General features: G+C 57.4%; 1 protein-coding gene across 1 annotated transcript; it reads right to left on the bottom strand.

Moving 5' to 3' along the window:
* Positions 1-1,540: 1,540 nt before the first annotated feature.
* On the bottom strand, positions 1,541-17,121 carry GPR179 (G protein-coupled receptor 179). The gene is made up of 11 exons (XM_070393580.1): positions 16,328-17,121; positions 14,711-14,819; positions 12,741-12,828; positions 12,336-12,571; positions 11,227-11,295; positions 10,510-10,619; positions 9,971-10,209; positions 9,656-9,794; positions 9,021-9,126; positions 8,346-8,492; positions 1,541-6,641 (listed from the first exon to the last, which is right to left on the bottom strand). Exons 1-11 carry the CDS (start codon positions 17,119-17,121, stop codon positions 1,560-1,562), a joined length of 7,119 nt encoding a protein of 2,372 aa, XP_070249681.1. The 3' UTR covers positions 1,541-1,559.
* Positions 17,122-17,882: the final 761 nt, after the last annotated feature.

Below are 17,882 nucleotides of genomic sequence, written 5' to 3' on the forward strand. Positions count from 1 at the left end.
GAAAATGTGGGTTACTCCATTCATTTGCCTCCTTTTTGGAAATGTAGCTACTTTTTCTGTGACTTGCTGTATCTGCCCAGAGTATTCACATGCAGACTCATTTCTTCCCCGTTGGGTATTTGGTCTTATTTTGCCTTTCCTCCTTGTGAATGGTATCAGTATCTGTTTAGTTAACATTGCCCAGTTCTGCCATGTTTAGCCTGCATGTTCCTACCCCCGCTCACCACTGCCAATCCTGGGACTTCTTTGACCAATGTTTTTCTCTTTCCTCATTTCCCTCTGGTAGTATCATCTAATTCCAGCACTCTGTTATCTAGGATTGCTTAAGAAAGAGGAGCCTGAACTGACTTAAGCGAATAGAGCTGAGCTAAGAACAAGAGAGCTCCCTAAGAAAGAAGGCTTTGTATTTACACGATGCCCTTTCCCCAGCCCTCAGGCCTCTCACCTCCTCTGTAGCACTACTCTTTCTGGGGGCAGTTTATAGTGCTGGCTGCAAACAGGACCTCCTTTCTTTCTCAGGCTTCTCAGGAAGGAGACTGATGTGGGCCTCTTGTTACTGAGCAAGTGATTTGGAGTGGTTCTTGCATCAGAACCAGAGATTCCCTCTGGCTCCAGTTGCATTGACAACAGAGAGGGGTCCCTTTGATGACAGCACTGAAAGGCTAGGAGAGGGAGAAGGAGCCAGTGAGATGAACTCTAGACTGGCAGAAGATGGGGCAGGAAGAAGGGGCCATCTGAAAAAGCTAAACTGGGAGACACGGTGTCTAGAAGGGAGAACTCGACCTTGGCCCACATGGGGAGGACCTGGAGCGATTGCCTTTCCTTCTCTGCTCCGTCTCTGATATTGCTTTGGATGGCAGATGATATGGATGTAAAAGTGCTTGGTTGGCTCTGCTTCATTAGTAAACAGGGCCGGTCTGAGGATCGATTAAGCCGAAACTGGAGATCCAAAGTCAAAATGACAAGGTCTTAAGGCCTTTCAGGCACCTCCTTTGAGCCATTTAGGTTTTTCCTCTTATTTATCTTTGAACTTCAATTAAGTGGCTTCTTAAGCTTCCTATGGTGACCTGTGTAGCCTTCTGTAACCCTCAGCCCCTGTACAGTCAGCACCTTGTTTGGTTTCGTTTCTTCTTTAAAACAAAAAGGTCCTTTGTAGACTTCAGAGAAGACTAGGGTCTCCCCGTGAGAAAATGTGGGCGGGCACTACTGATTTCCTTTCATCCCTAACCTTGGCTTTCAAGTGAGTGTCTACACACAGACGCTTTGTGTTGCGTACTCTAGCTGGAAAGGAGGATTCATTAGGAGCAGAGGGTCTGGCCTTTGTTCGCTACAGGAGGAAGAATGGGAGATAAGGAGAGGGTACAACTTCCTGTAGGGATTTGAGCTGCACCCTTCCTGTACAATTTGTCTTTGAGTGAATTGACTTCTGGCTTTCCTGGAAAGGGGTGGTCAAGGGTCTTTGTTTCAGCTCTTCGGGGACACCTAGGACTTGGACAGGACTTTGGCTCCTGAAAGCCAGCCACCCGATGTTGGACCTCACACGAGTTTAAACGGAGTTGTTACTCCCAATCCCAAGGATAGACAGGTGGAGGGACGAGTTCTTCATGTGGATCTTGGGAAGCCACTTCTCCTTGGTCTTCAGTTAGGGAAGAAGAATTCTGAGCCGCAGCTTCTTGGAGAGTTGGCCCTGGAGCTAAGCTGGTTCTTGGCTCGAGCCCTGAAGGCCCTTGGAATTCTCCGCTGCCTTCCGGAGTAAAAGAGCTGGCTGGCTGGCTCATCTGGGGGCGGGAGCACTTGCTTTCGGGAAGGAAGCTACCCAGAGGCCTCTGGATGGAAAGGCCTGGTGGGTTCTCAGGGCCTCTGGGGGAAAATGTTTCTGTCTGCGTTGCTGTTAAAGCCGGGAGGCCAGGCTCCTCAGATGGGGCTCCAGTTGCCTCCCAAGGACAGATGTCTGCCATGGTGCCCTTTATCTTATTTCCTTCTGGATCTGTGACTTCCCATTGATACAGCTCTGCCATCCTGCCCCCCACACTACTTGCTCCATGGGGACTGACTTGGGCTTGGTCAGTGTCCAGAGCATCTGGCTGGGGGAAGAGTCCCCCCGAATCCATGCCTGCCCAGGGGCAGACTGTCTCCTGCTCTCGGCTGCCTTTTGCTGCTGCTTTTGAAAAGTGTTCTCTAGTCCCGCCAGACCCTGCCTTTTGAAGGAACACCTCTCCTTGCCCTTGGAGTGCTCTGTCCGCCTCCTGTTCTGGGCCCTCTTCCTCTGCGGCTGCTGTACTCATCTCCCAAGGGCAGATCTCTGCTCTCTTGGCAGAGGGAACCTCGACCGCTTCCCATGGACACACTTCTGCTAGCCTGGCCTCCACTCTGCCTGCTGCCTCAGAAGTGCCTTTGCTCCTGTCAGAAGCTTGTGGGGCTGGTGGTGGAGACAGACCTCCACTGTCTTGACTCTCCCAGGAACACACGGCCTCCTGCTTCCTGTCTGCCCTCTCTGGCTTTTCCTCAACTGCCCCAACGTCAGCTTCTGGTTTTTCTGGAGCTTCCCCCTCCTCTTGAGGTTCCCCTTTTCCGCTCGGTGTGGACACCCCTTCTTCAGGGATTCTTTCAGTCACCTCCCAGGGACAGACCTCTGCTTTGATGCTGCTGTCAGGCTGATGAGCCTCTGAGGCAGGAACATCCCAGGGGCACACCTCAGCGTGCCTGCCCCCAGCGCTGACCAGTCCCTGAGAGCCGGTTTTCGGTTGGTCAGGGCACTGCCTTTCGGGGCTGGAGGAAAAGATGGCCGGGGCCACACTCTCCCATGGACAGATAGACTGTAGCTCCTTGTTTGCTTTTTCCCCACCTTCAGTCGTGGCTTCTGCCTTTGAAGATGGAGCTTTTTCTTGGGTTATGTGTGCTTGGAGGGGACCCGTTTTGGGGTCTTGTATCAGGTCTCCTCTCTCCGCTCCCTCCTCATTGACTTCCAGGGCATGCTCCTCCGCCACTCTCCTACTCATGCTGCTGGCTGAGTCTGAGGCCTTCGGGGCCTGAGCAGAGGGCTCCCTCAAGTCCTCCCAAGGACAAGTAGCTTCTTGCTCTTGACTCCGTTTTGTCTCTCTTTTTGATTTGTCGTCTTGCAGGGAGGTGAGTCTCCTCCTTTCTAGACTTTTCTCCCTCTGCCCTGCTGAATCACTCCCCATCTCTCCTTCCAGTCCCTTCCCAGTAGCTCCTCCACTCACTTCCCAGGGACAGATCTTGGCTCTGTCATTGGTGGATGCTTCCTCTACTTCCCAGGGACACACCTCAGCTGGCCTGCTCCCCACATGACCCAGTTCCTGGAATCCAGCTTTTGGTCTGTCGCTATCCACAGGGTCTGAATGCTGAGAGGAGCTGCCTGGACCCAGGCTCGCCCGGGGACAGGCCACCTCCCGCTCCCCAGCTGGCCTCTCTGGCTTCTTTGGAGCAGTAAGAGCTATCTCACCGGGCCCAGGATCTGCAGAACCCTTTCCTGTAATGCTTGGCAGTTTCCTAAGGGCCTCACCTCCCAGAGCTTGCTCCTCCCCTGCTCCAGCGCTCACCTCCCAGGGACAGATCTCTGCCTTCTCAGCAGACAGGGTGTCCTCCATGTCCCACGGGCAGATTTCGGCAGTTTTGCTTCCCACACCGCCTGACACCTGGAAACCGGCTTTGGGTCTGTCTGTGTCTCGAGGACCCGGTTGTGGGCGGAATCTGTCAGGGTCCACACCCTCCCAAGGACAGACTGCTTCCCGCTTTTGGAGCTGTCCCTCAGGCTTCTCCCACGCGGTGACCTCTTCGATTCCTGGTGTTTCAGGCATTTGCTCCTTGTCCTTTTGAGATTCTCCTCCCCTGGGTGCCTGTCCTGATGTCCAGTCCTCTGTTGCTTCACTTACCTCCCAGGGACAGATTTCTGCCTTGGCAGGTGGTACTGCCTTTCCCTCTGGCTCGAGGTCTTCCCGTGGGCACACCTGCGTGGCTCTGCTTCCTCCCTTGCTGGGGAGTTGGCCACCGGCTCTGGAGGAGGAATTGTCCAGACACGGGCTGGAGTGCCCAGGGGCTGTGCTCTCCCCGGAACACAGCGACTCCTGCTGTGGACCACAGGTCTGCACTGCTTTCCCAGTCTGACCCCCTACCTCCCCAAAGAGCTGGTTTCTGGAGGCTTGACCCTCTTCTTGGGCAGAGTCTCCACCGGTCCCCTGACGTAGCATTTCCTTCCCCACTTCCTCATCACCCAGCTCCCAGGGACAAATCTCTGCTTTCCAGATCGCAGGAGCCTCTCCTGCCTCCCAGGGACACACCTCCGCAATGCTCCCCGAGCACCCCGGAGTTCCTGGGGCCTCCGTCGAGATTGCTAAGGGGCCACGGAAATCAGTCCTCTCCCACGAGCAGAGCGACTCCAAGTCTCTGCCCAGTTTCTGTTCTTTCCCGGAGGCTGCTTTCTTGGGACTTTTCTGCTTTTCCTGGGGGAGCGTCTTCACTCCCTCCTGGGATGGTTTCTCGTTCTCTCCTCCTCCCCTTGCCTCCCAGGGACAGAGCTCTGCCTTGGCCGTGTCAGGTGTACGCGCCTCTGGGCCTGTGACTTCCTGCGGACACTTTTCCACCTCTTTAGCCTCCATACCGCCCCCTGCCACAGTCCTGCCCTCGGTTCTCTCAGAGTCCTGAGGGGACAGGTCCCTGGGATGGGCGTTCTCCCAGGGACACACTGCCTCCTGCCCCCTGACCAGCCTCTCTGGCTTCTTCCGAGCCAGGGCAGCCACACCTTTAGGCTCGGATTCTTCTGGGGCTTTCCCCCTCCCTCCTCGGGAGTCAGCCAGATCTTGTCTTAATGCCCCCCTCTCCGGGCCTCCGCTCACCTCCCAGGGGCAGATTTCAGCCTTGTTGCTGTCAGGCAGACTTGTGTCTGACTCAGGGACTTCCCAGGGGCAAACCTCCGCCACCCTGCAGCCAGCACTGCCCAGGGGCTGGAGGCCGGCTCTGGGTGTCTCCTGCCTCCCTGCAGGGGCTTCTCTTGCTTGCTCAGCACTTTTGTCCCCAACGGTGCCCTGCCTGACTTGCCCCCATGTGGCAGGCCCTGTTCCACCTGCTCTCTCAACACCCCCCTCCCCTTGGCCCTGAGCAGTCCTCCTGCTTCTGTCTTCTTGTTCCCTGCTGCCCTCCTGGTGACAGCCGTGGAGCATTCTGCTGGTGTGTGCATTCTGTTGGTTCTGGAGGGACTCCTCATCTTCGCAGGGGGCGAGGGCCGCCTGCTTACTCACCACCTTGCGCCCGCCTAGCCTGGGGGACCTGGGGCATGCCCCCACCCCCTCTCCTGAAGCTCGGCCCCTGTCCTTCTCAGGACTCCCTTCCCCCCTCCCCCTTTCCCTGTGTGTGCTCCGGGAACGGGTCAGAGCTTTGATAGCCAGGCCCAGGCTGCGCACGGAACCCTGCTGAACAGGGGTCTTGAGGCTGTGGGATTTGGAAAAGATCTTGGGCCTGTCCTCGTTCACATCATCAGCTTCCCCCTGGAGACGCCTGTCCTCCGTGTCCATCCCATTCTCCCCAGCACCCTTTTTCTCTACTGCTACAGAGAGGGCCCTCCAGAGCCTGGCCCGAGCTGGGGCAGGGGAGTGGTGGCCTCGCTCTGGGCCCGAGGGGCCTTCTTGAGCCACGTTGTCTTTCTTGACTGGCAGCTCTGCATTCTCCCAAGGGCAGATGAAGGTGAGTAAGCTGGGGCTTTGGGCGAGTATTGGGACTGCTGCCAGGGCAGGGCCTGGAGCCAGAACCGGGGCTGGACCTGGTATGAGAGCTGAAGCCAAGGCGGAAGTGGGAGACAGCATCCTTGGCTCTCCCCGGCAGGCCCCAGACAGGGCCATGATGGGCGTGGAGACCTGGTGCTGGATGGGGGGGTGAGGCAGCCTTCGGGCAGCCTCCCCCTGAAGCTTCCCAGGGGCATAGGAGCTGTCCATGCTGCCGCTGCTCTTGGCAGGGGAAGGTGGGGCTGACAGAGGGGCCCCTCGGGCTCCCTCCAGCCTCCTGGCCGATGGCCTCCGAACTGGGCTCGCCTCTGCCTTCTTCCTCTCCTCTCGTTCCTTTGCCTGCCGGTAGGTCTCCTCCAGATAGGCCTGGCTGGCCACCAGCAGGGCCTTTTCCCCGGAGCCAGCCATGACGCTGAGCGACTTCTGCAGGGAGGCAGGCCGGGCTCTGGGGAGCCTCTCTCCCACCGTCAGGTTGTGGGCGCTGGCCGACCTAAAGCCCAGGGCAGGAGGCCCCTCTGCCAACTCCCGGCTCTCTGCCCGGGAGGCCCTCTTGGCCAGCTTCCTCCTCAGCAGTGAGTCGAGGAGGGGTGGGTCCTGCTCCCCGCAGTGGTTGTGGTCGTAGGTGCTGCGGGACTTGCGCAGGGCGCCTGGCCCCTCGGGTTCTTGGAGGCTGGAGCTGAGGAGCCTGCGGCGGGAGGAGCTGGGCAGGCTGCTGCGGCCTGGGGAGCCCGAGTCCCGGGAGTGCTGCCGGGCCAGGGCCTCGGGGAACTCAGCCAGGTACCTCACGAAGGAGCGGCCCAGGCCCGGGCGCGCGTTGCCCCGCTTCTTGGGCAGGTGGGGGTTGTTAGCAGCCATTTCCTTGGTCTTGTGGACCTCTAGCTGGGCGTAGAGCTTCTTCAGCTCATCCTGGGGGAAGAGAGGACCAGGAGAGCAGAGCTGACATGGGGACCGACCGGCTAGTCTCTCCATCCACTGGCTGCACTGTTACCCTCCTCAGTCCTTATTTAGACCATTTTCTCTGGGGAGTCGCTTCCCCCCAAGCTGTGTCCCTTCCTTGCTTTAAACATCTCAGGGCTTAGCCGGTTTGGCTCAGTGGATAGAGCGTCAGCCCACGGACTGAAGGGCCCTGGGTTCGATTCTAGTCAAGGGCATGAACCTCGGTTGCAGGCTTCATCCCAGTCCTGGTTGGGGTGCATGCGGGAGGCAACCAATCGATGTGTCTCTCTCACATCAATGTTTCTCTCTCTCCGTCTCTCCCCCTCCTTTCCACTCTCGCTAAAAATCAATGGAAAAATATCCTCAGGTGAGGATAAACCAAAAATAAATAATCCTCTCAGCCTAGCCAGCATGGCTCAGTGGTTGAGCATTAACCTATGAACCAGGAGGTCACAGTTCAATTCTGGGTCAGGACAAATCCCTGGGCTTTGGGCTCGATCCCCAGTAGGGGGCGTGCAGGAGGCAGCCAATCAATGATTCTCTCTCATCATTGATGTTTCTATCTCTTCCTCTCTGAAATCAATAAAAATAAAATAAACCTCTCAGAATTCACCACTCCATTTCTGCAAGACCAGCACCAGCCTGGTTCCCAGCCGGACCCACTCAGCTCCGGGGACGCAGTGTGTACTCACTTCCCTGGGGCCTTGTGGTCTGAGGGGGCAGGAAACCTGAGTTTCAGACTGCTGACTTATGTGCCTCGAGGGTGTTTTCTTGACCTCTCTGAGCCTCTGCTTCTATAAAATAACAGTAACTGGCTGCCTGGTGTTAGCTTCCTTAGAAGGATTATGTGAGGTTGAGGGACTAGTGGGTATGAAAAGTGCCATATTCAGGTGTAAATGATACAGTGGGGCCTTGAAAGTCTTTTATACTTTGGATCATTCTCCCCAGAGCCAGCATAGGGAGAGTAGATTGGTTGCTGCTCCGCAAAGTGGAGACCAGGTGTGGCGTGGCCGTGGCCGTGGCCTCCACACTCTCTGGGGTCCCTGCAGGATTGGGGTCTCAGCTCAGCCTCTCCCCGCGGGCTGGAGGCCGGGCAGGCAGAGCCCAAGGGTGTGGAGGACACAAGGGGAATGAGAGGCAGAGGCAGTGGGGACGGGAAGGAATTGGGAGATGAAAACAAGTCGGTGTAGAGGCGGGCCCCAGCGGAGGCGGAGGGACGGGCAGAATGGCTAGTGAGGGTTCCCCACACTTTACGTTTTATAAGACCATGGGCTTAGTCCGCCAGGTCTCCTTATTTCCTGCCCACTGAGCCCCTCATGACTGTAATGCTATCCCTAAGCAGAGAAGTGTGAGTACAGATGCGCTCCCGGGAGACTCAGGAAGAACTTCCTTCTCTAAGAGCCAGGTTCAGGGAAAGGGGACCCTCGGTAGCTGCCTGAGCTGCCCGGCCCCAACTGACTAGAGATGCCCCTGCTGCTGGGGGACATGGGATGAGAGCTCCACTCACAGCTCTGCCTCCAACTTTAAATAGAGCCAGGGAGGTAGCTCAGGGCAGTGGTAGAGAAGGAGGGAGGCAAGTCTCGGAAAGCTAGGAGCAGGGCAGCAGCGCTCCCTGCCGGGTCCCTGGAAGCTAGCACCAAAGGGAGGCGGAGAGGGCGGGAGGGCGGCGCCTACCCGAATGTCTCCAGGGTCCAGGCTGCGCTCGCTCCAAGCTGAGACAGTGCTGCTGTTGAAGTAGGAGCCTGAGCGCTGCAGGTCCAGCTCGTCCTCATACTCCTCATCCACCATCTCCTCTCGGGGAGGAGCCCCCGGCTTCCAGAACTGGCCAGGGAAACGGGCGGGTTGGGAAAAAGACTCACCTGGGTCCCTGTTCACCACTCCCCCACCACCTGCCCCGGGGAATAAGTCTTCATGAACCCTCACCCCTCTCTGACTCGGAATTCCGGGGTCTGAAGATTTGCTTCCTCTCACCCTCCCTGATCTCGAGCTTAGAGACCAGGGGCTCTCGGCCTCCTGCCTCTGCAACTCCTAGCCATGTCTTCCGCTCCCCACCCCTCTCTCTGTAACTGCTTCCGAGGTGATGTTCAGAGTCCGCCCACCTTAAAGCTTGGTTACCAAGACCCCTCCAGTCCTCCCTCTCACGTCCCTTGCCCAGGGGTTGGAGGTAGCTTCCTCCCCCGAGTGGGCTCCTTCCTTAGGGTCAGAGCCCACACACCCACAGGGTGTCCTCTTCACCGGGACCTGGAGATGGCGCTGCCGCTGCTGCAGATCCACAGTGCCCCTGACACGGTGGGGAGGGTAGCGGGGGTCGGGGGGTCTGCCTTATATCCTGGAGGGGGAAGAGCTCACCTTAGGGATGAAGAGCAGAGCCAGGGTGGCGGTGACTGTGCTGTGGGTGTGGAAGAAGAAGAGGAGGAGGGTCCAGTCCGGGTGTAGGGAGGGAACCAGCACAAACCTGAGAGTGTGATGGGAGGGAGATTCTTGCTGTGGGTGGGGGTGGCCTCTCCCCCCTCCCCACTCCCCCCTGTCCCAGCTCCAGCCTGATCTCCATGGAGCTACAGGTCGGGTGAGGAGGGCACGCTTCCTTCTCGCCCTCTCTGGGATGGAGGTCCTGCCTCAAGGAGCCCTCCCATACTCCAGCTCGCCTTCTCTGGCTGCCTACAGTACAGGCCTGTGCCTCACAACCCTATTACGGACACACGGCAGGCATGCTACTGGGCAGCTGAGATGGGAGGTGGGAGAGTCAGGGAGAACTGAGCAAGGGTGGGAGGCACTTCCTCTTCCTGGGTGTGGGGTGAGACGTGGGTAGTGGGTACGAGAAGGGTATCTGTGGGTGGGGAGAGAGCTCCAGGTGGGGGCCTTCCTCACCTTGCTGAGGCAGAGCCGTGTTGTAGGGATGGCCATGGGAAGGGGTGCCCTCGTCTAGGAGAAGCGAGGAGTAGTGTTGGGTGGGGAGGAGCTTTGAGTAGGGGGGCCGTCCTCACCTGGCTGCATAGAAGGCAGCAGAGAGCAGCAGCTCGTTGTGCAGGGCGATGCCCATGTAGCGCGGCTCGTGGAAGGCGGAGGGCACCGCCCGCGTGGCGTAGCAGAGGAAGCTGCCCCAGCACAGGAGCAGCATCTCGGCTGTGGGGAAGCGTGAGGGGCAGAGCCGGCACCCCCTCAGCAGCCAGCCTACCCCTTTCTCTGTAGGGTTTGCTGGGAGGAACCGGGGCGAGGGGTCAGGGGTCAGGGTACAAGGCCGGAGGGTCTGGGCCAGGGGCCCCATGGAAACGCAGAGCCGGGCCCAGAGCGAGACTCACCAACAGCCATGGTGTAGTCCCAGCGGTCGTGATGGCAGAGGTAGAAGTGGCGGCCCGTGCGAGTGTGGCCCCGGGTCACCAAGGGCGTGTGCAGCCCGCCTCGCTCCAGGACCCTCACTGTCCACACCGCCAGGAAGCCCAGCACCAGCAGCAGGAGCAGCCCCAGGCGCCGAAGCTGCTGCCCACTGCTTGGATGGGGGCCCCGCTGGGCCGTTCGGGACAGAAACAGCTGGAGCACTCTGCAGGGGTATAGATGGTGGGTGGGGTAGAGGGGAGGGCCTAGGAGAGGGGCCAGGGCTCTGTCCTCTGACCATTGCTTCCCTCCCCTCCACATGTACCTGTTGCCCCATCCCTTCCATGGTTCGCTGCCTCCTTACCCCCAGAAAAGTGATGTGGGGGGAGGACAACCGTGATGGGGGCAGGCCTTGGGGACAGCGAGTGGAGCTGGTAGGGATCTGACTGTGAAGAACTCCATTCCACCAGTGAGCTGGGGTGACGGGAGTGAGCAGCGTGAGCGCAAGGCCTGCTCCGGGCCCTACCTGTAAAGCTTGAGTATAATGGTGCCGTAGACAATGGCAAAACCCAGCAGCCGGACCCAGCGGAGAGCGATGCAGCGGAATACACTGGGCTTGAAGTACAGGATGAAGACCTGTTTGCAGTTAGAGGGGAGCAAAAATGGCTGCTTTCCACTGCACTCCTACTATGTGTCAGGCCTCCTAACACCCTTGTCATAGAAGCATCATCATCTCCATTCTGCATGGGAGCAGCTTAAGAATCAGAGAGGTGCCCTGGCCGGTGTGGCTCAGTTGGGCCTTGTCCCATGCACAAAAGGGTTGCTGATTCGATTCCACACGCCCGGGGTTGTGGGCTCAATCTCCTGTAGGGGGTGTGCAGGAGGCAGCTGATCTGTTCCCCTCTCACATTGATAGTTCTCTCTCTCTCCCTTTCCCTTCCTCTCTCTCTAAAAAAAGAAATAAATAATAAAAAAACCCTTTATTTATAAAAAAGAATCAGAGAGGTTAGGGAACTTGTCCTAAGTCACACAGTGGGTCATAGGGTTCTTTTAAGCTTGGACTGTTTGCTTCCAGAGCTCACTAGGCCAGCCTGCCATTTGTTGATCTGAGTAGGGGGATTTGGAGGTCTCTTAACCCCCTCCCCTGACAGGGCAGAGAGGACGTATTCCGGGGTTTGGGGGGTTCCATGTTGGGACTGCGGGGACCCTGGGGGTGGAGGTCAGCCTCTGGCCACAAACTCACAGGGAAGTAAAGCAGCAGGGATCCAAAAAGGATGGTTTCCAGCAGGACAACTCCAGATGCCCGGATCCTCTGTGAACCCAGGAACAAGAGAGGCGGGTAAGCAGGGAAGTGGGAGGACAGCCTGGATGGCGGTGCGGGGGTGGGTGGGAGGGGGGCTTCTCAGACCTGTTTTAGGGGTCACTCAGTGGTCCTGGGCTAAGACTTTACCCCATAACATCAGCTCCGCCCTCCACCCATAGCCACACTCCTATTCCCACCACAGGCGCTCAGCTCCCCTGGCAGGAAGCCTGGCTAAGGCCCAGGTTTCAGCCCCCACCAGCCTAGTCCCATTCTCCTCCTCACCCCAGCCGGGGCCTTGCTGCAGACCTGGGCTCAGAGCAGAGGCTGCTGAAGCTGGAAGGTACCTCATGCATTCCTCCAAGCTTTGGTTCATGCTGCTCCCTCGTCTAGAGAGCTCCATCCCCGCCCGGTAACCATCTGGCTGAGCTTCCAATGGCACATTCTCCAGAAAGTCTTCCCATGTCAGCGCAGGCAGGACAACTGGGTCCTTTCCTGAGCTGCCACAGAAGCCAACACAAAATTCTGTCCTCAGCCCTGTCTTGCTCCATTCACCTGGGCGCTCCCGAAGGGTCCAGATCACTTCCCCTAGTACCTACACACTATTTCGAATAAGTCAAGTGCCTTCATTTTACAGGTGAAGAAACAGGTCTAGCCCTAGCCAGTTTGGCTCAGTGGATAGAGCATCGGCCTGTGGACTGAAAGGTCCCGGGTTCAATTCCAGTCAAGGGCACATGCCCGGGTTGCAGGCTCGATCCCTAGTAGGGGACGTGCAGGAGGCAGCCAGTCAATGATTCTCTCTCATCATTGATGTTTCCATCTCTCTCTCCCTTTCCCTTCCTCTCTGAAATCAATAAAAATATGTTAAATAAAGAAAAAGAAACAGGTCTAAGTGGTGAGGTCACCCACCTAATGTCACATAGTGTGTTCGATTAAGAATCAAGGCCAGAACCCATTTCTCCCAAATTCTAGTAGCCTCTGGTCTCGTTGGTGCTAGGGACCCGAGATGGGTAGGACGTGTGTGTAGGAGAGAGATGTGGAGCCTGGCTTACCTTGCTCTGGCGGCAGCGGTAGGAGACCAGCATGCTCAGGAAGACAGTCAACATGCAGCAGGCCTGGCAGGCCAACACTGCTGCCCGCAAGGCCAGGGCCTCCTCTACCAGGCATGGCGTGGCGTCCATGCAGCTGGTGCAGCCCTCAGCACAAGGCAGGCACTGAAGCAGCCTTCCGGAGCCGCCTTGCAGGGACCCAAATTGCCCAGTAGGCGGGGTGGCATTCTCCTCTAGCCCTATAAAGAACACGATGGGTGCAGAGAGAGGGGCAGGGCTGGGGCATGCTGAGATCCTAGCCTTCTCTCCCAGTGGTCACCACAGCCCTCGTCCTGTCCTGCCCTCCTCTGGTGGCTCTGGGGTAGGGTCAGGAGGGGAGGAAGGAGGAAGGACTCCACGATGACATACCCCAGGCGAGGCTTGCCCCATAGAAGCCAGGTTGGCAGCGGCAGAGGTAGCGGCCAAGGACAAAGCCCTGACTCTCCAGAGGGATGCACTGTGGGAATGACCAAAAAACAAACAAAAAAACAACAGATATTTGTATGGGGCTTTCCCTCCTGGGAAGAGATGGAGGATCCATCTACCTTCCTACCCATTGCCCCTGGGTCCACACGAGGGCATCTCACCAGAAGCCCTCCTTAGTCCCAGGGAAGCCTTCCCTCTGTGGGAGCCCTACTGCACCCTACACCCACGGCCACTCTTCAAGAGACACCCAAGCCAAGAGGATGGGGCTAGACCACCCTTTCATTCAGACCAGCAGTGGCAGGAGCCTCACGGGTCCCATTTCCCAGTGCCCAGCTGGGTGAGTGAGGTGCTGCGGGAGATGGAAGTAGGAAGAACTCTGAGCCCAACCACACCCGTGTGCCTGCATCCTGCTTCAAAGGGTCCCTTCAGCCTCCCCCTTGGGCATGCCAGTGGGTTGAAAAGGCTCCCACAGAGGAGTGGCTTCCTCCGTCAGGGGCCATCTGGCCTTGGCACAGGCCTGCTTTCCCAGCCCTAATGCCAGGCTGGTGGGATGCCAAGGCCAGCTCTTTATTCCACCTCCGCCCATTAATAGTTACCCAGCAGGGGACAGAGCAGACCTCAGAGCTAGGTGAGGAAGACAAACCCATGGATGAAACCAGATCTGCTGTAGGGGAAGGCTAGAAACAGCACTAGGCAAAGGAAAGGGTGAACCCTCAGAGATTATTTTTAAAATTTTAAAAAATATTTTGTGTATATTTTTATTGATTGAAGGGAGAGGGGTAAAGAGATAGAAACATCAATGACGAGAGAGATTCATTGATCAGCTGCCTCCTGCAACCCCCATCCCCCTACTGGGGATCGAGCCCACAACCAGGGCATGTGCCCTGACTGGGAACAGAACCGTGACTTCCTGGTTTATGCGTCAATGCTCAACCACTGAGCCACACTGGCCAGGCAAACCCTTGGAGATTCTATATCCAGCTCGACTTCACCAAGAAAGGTTAGAGGGTGCTGCTTCTGAAATCTCGGCCCAGCTTCCCCTCTTGCCTGAACCACTGGAACGTGTTCTGCTCCTGCCACCGTCTGCACAAGCAGACTAAAGCCTGCCCAGAGATGCGACTGTCGCTAGGATTTAAAATGCACCAGACAGTAGGGTCCTTTCTCTGTCCCTGGACTTATAGCTTCAAACACATGTGCCCTGAAGAGCAGCAGATGCCCCAACTGGCCCCAGGGCTGCAGGGCTCGCCTTGGCTTCAGTCCAGCTCAGGAGCAAGCATGTATCAATGTGACTGTGGAGCAGGTTAGTGCACTGGCCTCCCAGTTCCCCAGTACTGGGCTCGCAGGATGACCAGCCGTTGCTTTCCATTATCCAGATTCTTCCGCATCCATGGCTTCGATTCTGCTGGCATCTGGCCTGGGTTCCATCACCTATACCATCCCAGAGCTCTTCAAGCTCCTGCTGTGGTTAGGTTCCTCCCACAACTCAACCAGCAACTCCACGTATTTCAACAAACACCAGCTGAGCATCCCTTGTGGGTCAGGAAGAGCCTGGAGCGCTGGTGACATGACATGACAATGTGGGCCCCGAGAAGGGGAGGGGATGACTAATAGAGGCTCAGAAGATGGTCCTGGAGAGGGACCCTGGAGCCCCCGGTGCCAGAAGGGAAAGCAGACAAGGGAGGCTCACTGACATTTCAAAGAAATGAGGGTGGCTGTCTTGGGTAAAGGGTGGGGGTAGCCTGTACATGTCCCCACCTTTTAAAAGCCTGCAAACCCGTTTTTAGCTCATCACTAGGGGCTCCCCTGAAGCCCTGAAAGGCTGGTGTGCCTTTGTCAGCTGCTCCTGGGAGCTGGGTGGTGGCAGTGGTGAGAAAGGGAGGAGTCAGGATCCTATGCCGCACCCCCATCCTTACCTGGGTGCTGTTGAGATCACACAGGTGCGTGTTAGAGTACCATCCTGGGCCGCTGGCACACTGATTGATGTCCACCATCTGAAGATCTATGTCCATCTGCACCTGCCCCCTAGGACAGTGATTGGCAGTTAGAGGCATAGTGAAGGCTGCCAAGGTAGACATGTGTCCTTGGGCCCCAAACGATGGGCAATGCAAGCTCTGCAAACTAGCACAGCGGTTGCAGTGTGCGGAGAGGGCACACGTGCATCCCATTTCTCCAACGCTAGGAACCCTCACTGTCTCTGTAGGCAACAATCCCTCTCCCCCTAGGTCGTCTCCCATCCCCATCCCTCAGCTTTTCAACATCCTAGCGTTTCCTGGTTTCTATCAATTGGTAGGCGGAGGGGGCATGTCAAGACATTTGGGAGCTGGGACTTTGATGATCTGTTTGAAGGGGATTTTCACACGCTCCCACTGCATGTACACACACACACACACACACACACACTCACACACTCACACACTCACACACTCACACACATACACATTTGGAACTCAAGTATTAACCACTGCTTACTCTGCTCAAATCAGAATTCATCATAGCAAAGGAGATATGGAATGGAGAAGCCCCGAGTTAGAGCTGCCAGGCCCAAGGGCTCCCAACCCCTGCTCTGATTGAGTGGGGGGAGGACAACAGTGATGGGGACAGGCCTTGGGGACAGCGAGGGGCGGGGGGTGTGGGTGTGGAAGCCCTTGGGGGCTAATTGGGAGGGAGGGAGATTCTTGCTGTGGGTGGGGGTGGCCTCCCAATTAGCCCCCTGGCCGGTGTGGCTCGGTTGGGCCTTGTCCCATGCACAAGGGGACAGCAGGGGGCAGCAGGGAAGCCCTGCTGGGGACAGTGAAGGGGGACACTCGCTGGAAAAACAATGTTATTGTTGAATGTCTTGAAGTACTGTGCCCACTGGCTGCCTCCTTCCCACCAGGACTCCCAATCACCTCTTTATCCTGGCTGAGGGGGGTCAGTTATTTGAGGGGTGTCACAGACTCCTGGGCCAGGACAGTAGGAGAGTGGAACTTACTTGATATAAGAATATAGCCATTGGGAGTGACCCTGAGGACCTGGCCAACTGCTGAGCAGAAGGGGCAATGGTTTCAAGTGTTCCCCCACCCCGACCCCAGCCAAGACCTTTCCTTCTCTTGGGAAACCCTCCTTCCACAGCTCTGGATTGCTAGAAAGCAGCGGGTTTAGCTCCCGAAGCGCCCATCTGGCTCCTCCAACATGCCTGGTGCATGGATTACCATTTTCATCCACACCAAGCCCTCTCACGCTCAGACCTGGGAGCCGAGACCTACACCTGGCTATATCCACACATCTTACATCTGTGCACACATATGTCTCCCTATGTGTCAATACTTTGATTCCTACACAGTGCACAGTATGTACACTCACACCTATATGTGTTCACACAGTTACACATACAGAGTCGACTGCAAATACACACTGCTGAATGCAAATATACACATCTGTGACCCCAGACACACATGTGCATGCCAAATGGCCCATGCACGGCTGGGTGGACTTGGGCCCCCAGCCGCACAGACCCACCAATGCATCGAACCCTGAACAAACCCACTTACCTGACCTCCGGGCTGAGGTCTGGCTTGAGTCCATAGAAGGTGGCCGAGAGAGTGAGAAGCCAGCCTGGACGGAGCCGGCCCTCCTGGCATTCCAGGAAGGGGGGCGACAGCCTGACATGCTGCATGTCCCCCAGATACCCGTCTCCCCGTGGCCACTTGGGGCTTCCGAGGCTCCTTAGGTCATTGGTCAGCACCCGCTTCTGCAGGGCAGGGGTGTCCAGGGCCCCGGGGAAGCTCTCTTCCGGTACCCCATTCCCAGACAAGTCCCGAAGGATGGTCTCCTCCCCCATTCGGGTGGCCTGCAGGGCCAGCTGCAGGTGGCTGGCTCCTGGCGGAGGGTTAAAGGTCAGCAAAGCCCGGTATGCCCTTGGGTCCCCCTCGGCCATGCTGCGGACCAGCGCCTGGTACCACTCCACATCCTCCTCCACACTGGACTCGCGGATGTCGTTGGCTTGTAGCAGCATGTTGAGGAAATTGGCGGCCTGGGTGAGGGTGCCCGCTGCCCTCCCTAAGATTGGGGGAAGCCCTGGACTGGCTTCTGCCCCTTGGGCTTCATAGCGCTCACTGCAATTAGCCCCCAACAGCTGTCGAGCATCCCCAGAGTAGAGAAAAGCCAGGGCTGCTTCAGCCCCCTCGGGGGCCACCCACATGGGTACATGTCCTGGCCTGACTTGGGAGGACAGCGGGGGCAGAGAGCGGAGGGGCCGCAGACCCCCCAGAGCCCAGCCACAGAGGAAGCAGCAGCCCAGCAGCCCCCACACAGGAGGAGGCATGGCCACTTGCCTGGTGCCCATCCTTGGGGCAGCGCTCCGGGAGCCTGGGGTCCAGGCTGCCTGGGGATTTGGTGGCTCAGGAGAGCCCAGGTAGAGAGTGGCTGTAGTCTGGGACTGCCTGCCTCCCCACCTCCTTTCCTTGCTTTCTCTTTTCCCCTCCCCTTCTTTCTCTCCACTTGTGCTGATTCGCCTGTTTTCCTTCTTCTAATGTCATCAGCTGGCTTCTGGACTCAGGCATGAGGGCTCTGCCACCTCCTCTCTGTGTGGCCCCCATCGCAAACCCTCTAATCCTGACGCACCGCTCTTCCCTCCCCCTCTTATCCAGTGTTTGGGCTCCCTGCCCCCCATTCTCCACCCTACATCTGTTCCAGAGAGAGAGAGATGGGAGGGGAGAGGGGAGAGGAAGGGACCAGTCATTCTCTCTCTCCCTCCCTCCCTTCCTGCCTCCCTCTGCCCTTTGCTCCATTATGAGAGATGGGAAAATCCGGGATGGGATGTCATAGCAACCGCAGATGAGCCCGTGCTCCCCTCTCCACCCCTCTCCCCATTCAGCCTCCTGGCAGCAATTGCGATGGGCATGATAAAGGGGCAGGCTGCATCTCCTGGCAATCTGCTTTGGCTGCCTGTACCCCCTGGACAGCATGCTGCTGAACCGGAATTTGAGATTGGGGATGGCGAGGGTGGGAAGCTGAGATTCATATAACTATGATTGTACAGACTGTGGCAGTTTATAAAGTGTTTTTCATATGCATTACCTCAATTAATCTTACCCACAACTACAG

Source organism: Myotis yumanensis, unplaced genomic scaffold (genome assembly GCF_028538775.1).
Source record: "Myotis yumanensis isolate MYYU_CA2020_CCGP unplaced genomic scaffold, mMyoYum1.0.hap1 SCAF_16, whole genome shotgun sequence".
Taxonomy (NCBI): domain Eukaryota; kingdom Metazoa; phylum Chordata; class Mammalia; order Chiroptera; family Vespertilionidae; genus Myotis; species Myotis yumanensis.

What these genes read in the sequence shown, in the direction of transcription:
- GPR179 (XM_070393580.1), bottom strand. Translation starts at nt 17,121, where the DNA reads ATGGGCACCAGGCAAGTGGCCATGCCTCCTCCTGTGTGGGGGCTGCTG. An exon ending in ACCGCTGCCGCCAGAGCAAG is followed by an intron (nt 11,296 to 12,335) that starts GTAAGCCAGGCT and finishes CTGGGTTCACAG; the next exon opens with AGGATCCGGGCATCTGGAGT. An exon ending in ATTATACTCAAGCTTTACAG is followed by an intron (nt 10,210 to 10,509) that starts GTAGGGCCCGGA and finishes ATACCCCTGCAG; the next exon opens with AGTGCTCCAGCTGTTTCTGT.